This window comes from Caloenas nicobarica, chromosome 3, assembly GCF_036013445.1.
Source record: "Caloenas nicobarica isolate bCalNic1 chromosome 3, bCalNic1.hap1, whole genome shotgun sequence".
Lineage (NCBI taxonomy): Eukaryota > Metazoa > Chordata > Aves > Columbiformes > Columbidae > Caloenas > Caloenas nicobarica.
The window spans coordinates 87,454,949-87,461,404 of record NC_088247.1 but is presented as its reverse complement, the minus strand read 5'-3'; the positions used below and the strand labels follow the sequence as shown (position 1 = coordinate 87,461,404).

Below are 6,456 nucleotides of genomic sequence, written 5' to 3'. Positions count from 1 at the left end.
GCATTTTAAGATACCCAGATCTTAAATGTACAATATCTTCACTAGTCCTAGTGTCAAATTCCAGCGGATAGAGAGGAGGGGCCCTGGGAAGGACAGATGCCTTTGCATGTTAACAGGCACATGGGCTTTGATGAGATCTGCTGAGTGTGCAGTACCGAAAGGAATACAATGTATGATATTTTTGGTTCAGTGACTGACCTAAATATTGGAAAATAAATTTGATTCAGAACCAAAACAAGTATTTCTTTTTTTTTGGTAAAATGAGAAATAAAAATCTAATTTTCAGACAATTGGACCCAATTTGACCCACTTTTTAAAGTCTCATGTTATCCTTTTTCTTTTAATGCAGGGCAGGTCGAAAAGACGTAAGAGAAATGTTTCATTTGGACAATATCAAAAGGACCTATTTCAGGATTTCCAAAGCAAACTCACTCTGGAGAAGGTAAAAATGAAACATCTGTCAGTCTCCTAATCTCTTTCTCTCCTTCCACTGAAAAACAGAGCTGATGGGAGGGTACATTTCATCAAGAAAAGGAAAATTCTCCCACTTTTCTCTATTTTCTGAAACCCAGGCCATCATACTGAAGAGCCTTATTTGTAGATTTAGTGGGAAACACGCCTAAACCAGGAAAGAAGAAAAATTCCATGGGAGTCAGCTTCCAAGTCAAACAGTTTCTGTAGGTCTGTGTTTGAAATCTTCCCTCTGGAAGCCTAACTCCAGGCATCAACTAATTCAGATTCTGGTCTTATTAAAACAGCATGAGAAGGAAAAGCCCGCCACCAGACAACTCCCTATAACTATTGTAATGTAAATGAATTCTAGTACCGTAAACACCTGAGGGGTTGATTCTTGTAACATAAACACCAATAAAAGAAAAAGAAAAAAAAAAGCCTCCAATTAGTAAATAGCTTTTTTCTTAAAAAAAGGTATTTTTATTGAGTTTTAATATGTTAGGGTAATCATACAAGATCTCTCTTGTGTTCAATTTACACATTACAATACAGACATGAGCTAAAATCTTTTGTTTTAATGTACAAAAGGAATCCAATGTTGTCCACTAGCAGCTTTGAACTTGGCAAGAAAGGATCTAAAGACTTTTAAGTGCAGTAACAACCATACAGAATACAAAATGAATATAAGGACTTTTCGCCAAGGTATATAAACATTTGAAAACAAATGGTGCCTGCTCCACAGGGCAGACAACTAGCAAATTAAAAACAAGTCACTGACCAATGTTCCAGAGAAGGAGGAGCATTACCCTGTGTAACAGTTCTTATAAAATGGCCTAAGAATATCTGGATTATAGAATTTGTACTGATCAGAAAAAAGGTCTGAAAAGAAACAGTAGGCAAGGAACTGAACAATCAAAAAATGACATAGTAATATAAAATATTTCCATCACTATTTAAATGACAAATTAATCAAGCAATAGTAAAAAAAACCAAAACAACAAAACCCAAACCAAAAAAACAAAGCTCTTCTGTTTAAAATAACAGCACTGTTTTTGCTTATTTTCAAAGATTTTTTTTTTTTCTTACGAACACACTATATACTTGATCGTTTCTTTCATATAGAGTAATGTGTCCATTTGGTCTGTCACTTTGGTGAAGCCGATATACAATCAGCCCACCGTGTCTCACCTTTGACACATTTTAATGCTTTTTTCCCCTTATGGTTGCTACTCCGGTGCCTTCTCTTCTCAAGTTAAATACTTTTCTTCCTTTTCTTTATACAGTGCAGAGTTGTATGGGCTTAGGATACGGAGATTTTCATCTACTCCAGTTCACTGTCTAGTTCTGAGTTCAGTGGTGTGCAGTAGTTTGGTTTGTCTGAAGGTACATACCCCGGGAGACACAAACACTTGTACGAACCTTCTGTGTTAATGCATTTGGCATTCTTGCAGAGAGACATCCTGTTGTTCAGCTCGTTGCACTCATTGACATCTGCAAAAAGGGGACATCAAAAGACATGCACTTAAGTCTGGTGTGTAGGTAAAACTCATTTATTTCCAGCACTCTCAGGAGTAGAACTTGTATGAATACACTGAGAACTTCATTTTCTCTTCAGATCAGGTAGAATTAGGCTGCGTCAAAAGGTGTAACAGGTGAATTGGGAAGAGGCAGAAGTTATCGTAGGAAATCAATAGTGTAATAAATAGCCTTAAACTGTTAGATTACTGAGTCCAATTTCAGCCTAAGCTGCAACCCAAAAATTTAACAACCACTTAGAGGTTTTTATCTGATGACTGAAAAGTGGCTTATAAGGAAGAAGCTCCAAGTTCTTAGTACAATTCCTGTATTTTAAAAAATCAAATACTTCAGGAGCTGCTGGTGTTGTCAACTAAATAGTTGCGAACAGCAAACTACCGGTACTCTATATTGTGCAACACTGGCCTGAAATACACAGGAGCTACATCTTTTCTCACTAAGGATGCCAGCTTGCCATAAAGTCATAAAGATTACCTGGCCTGCAGGCAGCTTGTCATGACCCAGCTGGAAGACCTCAGCTGTGGGTTACGAAGCGCAATGCTAAGCAAGGTTAGTATGACCTCAAACTGAAATACCCACGCACAGTCTTTACTAGGCGTGTACACGGAAGGGTGGTGTTTTGCTTCATCTTCTCACTGACACTTGCCATACCCGTGTATATTGTTTTAATTGAAGACATAGTCATGAGATGTCCTGGTTAGCAGTTGTGCAGATTTACTCATTTGAGACTGAGAGGAACAGCTGGGTCTGTTGACTGCTGAAATCAGTGAGAATCAGGGGCCAGACCCCACCAAGTGGTTATCTGCATATTTAGGTCTAAAAGTCTGCTCCTAAAATTACTTTTCTACTCTGGATCCAATTCCATCCTGTTAGCTCACTAAAGCCTTTGAAAAACATTTGTTCTGTATATTAGTGTTAAATTATTGATACAAGTTTAAGCTTCATTACACAAATGTGCATCTGCTCATGTCTAGGCTCTTAACTGAACACAGCTGTAATGACCAAGATGAACTGAAGAACACCAACATAGTTATTTCTGTAATTATATTTACTGGCCTGTGCAGTAAATCAAAGTTGGCATCTTTAATACAATTCAGGTGATCAGCTCTAAGCCCTTTGCTCCAGCCCCTCCTTAGGTCAAGTGACTGAGTAAACTGACAGACAAACAGAAGAAGATGGAGTAATACACTGTGCTCACCAACACAAGTCATTTTGGCCATGTCCAGGTGATAACCGTCAAAGCAGTCACAGGTGTAGCCTTCCTGGACTCTTACACATCGGCCATTTTCGCATCCATTCAGAATACCGCATTCCTCTGCTTGTAATTCCTCAAAGCTGTTCAGAAAACCTGGGTGGAGAAAGAATTTCAAACAAGTAAGTGAGAGTGCTGTTGAATCAGTATACCCAAATGTATAGTGAGAGTCTGAAATTCTCGGAGAAGTTTACTGGAATGTGACTTGACTTTGCAGAAAATAGGTCAGCTTTAGCAGATCTGCACCATCTGGAGTTTTAAATGCACTAGAAAAGTGCTCTGACATTCTTCAAGATGAAAACTGAGCAACTTTGTGAATTCTTAAGTTTTTGTATTAAAAATCTGTGATTTTTTTGGTAAAGGAAGCTGCATAATTTGACAGTGTATTTGTTAAAGGATAATGGTGTTTTCTAAATAGCACCTTTTGTTTGAGTTGGTATATGTATCAACCTTCATGGAAACAAAGGTAAGAAGTGGTAGTGCACGTTACAGTAAAAGTTTCTTAAACGGTATTCTAGAAAAATAAGTTGTGTGTAGAGGGGAAGAGATGCATTCTAATTTATCTAGAAAAAAACATATTAAAAACCCCATCAATTTCAACTGTCTTAAGGAAAGTCAGAAAAATCAGAGACTGTTTCCTGTTGTGGTTTGCTAACAACCCCATTGGCCAGTACTCCAGTGACTGGTGCCAGTACAAATACCTGCCATCTACCAATTGGTCCTTGTCATCATTCTAGATGGTGAGTAGTCAAAGCTAGAGAGTTGTCTGTGTATCCAGTGGTTTGTACAATGGCTTTTGTGCTGCCTGTCTTGGGACTTTTTTGACAGTTATGCTTTTATATATAAGGACTTTAAAAGTGATTTGACATTTTTACCTGTTCAGAGATTCTCACTGAATTGCTCCTGTTAGTCCTGCACAACTTTTTTCACTAGCTTTCTATTAATGGAGCAGTGATGTAACAAGACTGCAGATGGCAGCCCATCACATCAAAAAGACTTTCGAGAAAATAGTGGAACAGAGTAGGATACATCTCCCTATCTACCCTGTAACATATAATTAATATACTGACCCCACATACCAACCACTGGTGTGAAAAGGTGCCCACCCACTACATAGATATTTTTAAAATAAAGGCATCATTTATTTGACATATAGCATATATATGCATGTACATAGGCATATGTACACACTTAGATGTCTATTTTTTTCTCTCATAAATACAGTATGTTGTAATTTTAGCTAGCTACAACAAAAATAATTATCACTCACAACAAGTTCTACTTCACAAAATATTCTACTTCAAAACAGCTGGATGGAACCTGGGTTGTAATTCTAATATATGTATATTTGGTTCTGTAGCAGTTGATTGCACACAGGTGACAAATATTACACTGAAGTACATGGCCCCAACAAGGGCTGGGGGGTATTGTTGTACTCCTCATCCAGACCCCAGCAAGACTGTGGCCATAAAGTCTTTGATGCCCTGAACATGTGGCTACTGTATCTGTCATGGAATGTGCCTCTGATGAGGACAGCCATACAGATGTGTGGTTTGGGTTTCTTATGCATTTACTTGCCACTGGATCTGATTCAGTGATAGGATGGGAGCAAGAGACATGAGCTCTTAAGTCTCTGTCCCTAAGACAGTGGACTCAGCTGTGGATTCGAAACCCCACAATTTTATCACATTTATTCACCACTGCTTATAACTTGTGAAGTGCTTCTTTCCTAACCAGTATTTTATCTATCACATTGGTTACCCAGTCATTTTTCTGGGCTTTTCATTGTGTTTGGTAGTTTTCATCTATGTGGCATTTCAATTAAAATTAACACTCTAGTACTGTTTAATTAAAATCATCTGGATATAAAGAAAATATGACATTTTTCAATACTGTGTAGAGCTAGAAGGTCATTTAGATGCTAAATAGAAATGAACTCATTAATGTGATTTGTGTAGTTCTATAGAAATGTAAAAAGTGCACTGTGCAGAAGAAATGCAGGGCACCCTTCTAGTAGTGTGCTGTAATCCTCCTGCCCTGTTTTGACCTATTGCTGTTACTTTAAAAATAACTCCTTGCACAGGAGAAGCACTTTGGTAGAGGGTGTAGAGGCAACTTTTTGCCATATGTATAAAGCATGGGAAGTTACTGGTTCCTTCTGATACTGCCACTTTTCTTCACTTCAACTGTGATGAACTATGCTGGACTCATCCAGGGTGGCTGATTTTGAGGAAGATGCTGAGATCTGGGACCATTCCTCTCCCACAAGTCCTAAAAAGTGAGCTGGGCCAGACCTGTAAAGAATCCTGGTGTTCCTGCAGTACAACTGAGATGCTGTACACAACCCCTTACACCCTGCTTGGCAGGCCATTCCAGCTAGCCTGAAGGTGACACGCATGCATACATCTGATCATACTGTGTTGTGCATTGTCTCTGTCGAGTGTGAACAACTTGCTTGCTCTCCATTTCCCCCATATAAATTCTGCTGGAAAATCATGGAAAGCTGGTGTTGTTTTTTGGTTTGGGTTTTTTTTGGTCTTTCTTTTTTCTTTTTCTTTTCTTTTAAACTAAATGCACTCTGAAGAAATCCGTCCCATGCTACAAAGGAAAATTAGTGTGTGAGAAGGAAAACTGGCAATCCTTTTGACCTTTAGCTGTAAATCTGTTGGTAAATACAAATTTAGTACACTTGGCACAAACTATTTCACTATATTCAAAATTAATATTATACTCCGAGCCCAACTGGAGTCTTATACAATACTGGCTCTTGAACCAGAACACCTGACTGAAAGCTGGTGTCATAGGAATAACTAAAACATAAATAGGCCACATTGCTCAGAAGCAAACACAAGAATGAAGCCAGCTACTGGGAAATAATCCAAGTTACAACCCTCATTTCAAGTATTTTACATAACATAACAGAGAAGCTTGCTTACGGTCTTCAACAAAGTATGGATTAGTTTCTGGAGTGTAGTGCTCCTCGAAGTCAACCAAAGCATCTTGTCCATATGGCCGTCGAGATCCTGGAACAGGAATGTTGCACAGCTGGGCATAATCCTCTGAGGGGGGAAAAGAAAATAGGATATAAAACTAATCACACTTGTAACAGGCTGCATTACATTACTCCCAGTGAGCTCTGGTTCATATTAGCTGGAAATGAACTTATCTTCCTAGAAACACCATAAATCTGCAATTTCCACGAAGCATTCTCTCTT

General features: G+C 38.4%; 1 protein-coding gene across 6 annotated transcripts in view; it reads right to left on the bottom strand.

Moving 5' to 3' along the window:
* Window positions 1-936: 936 nt before the first annotated feature.
* The window catches only part of LTBP1 (latent transforming growth factor beta binding protein 1), a 193,207-nt gene continuing 187,687 nt past the window's right edge, over window positions 937-6,456 (bottom strand). For all 6 annotated transcript variants that reach the window (XM_065630477.1, XM_065630479.1, XM_065630478.1 and 3 more), the window contains 3 exons: window positions 6,178-6,300; window positions 3,188-3,337; window positions 937-1,944 (listed from right to left, as the gene is read on the bottom strand). In XM_065630477.1, the coding sequence (XP_065486549.1) occupies window positions 1,775-1,944; window positions 3,188-3,337; window positions 6,178-6,300 (443 nt within the window). In that variant the 3' untranslated portion in view covers window positions 937-1,774. The remainder of the gene's footprint in view (window positions 1,945-3,187; window positions 3,338-6,177; window positions 6,301-6,456) is intronic.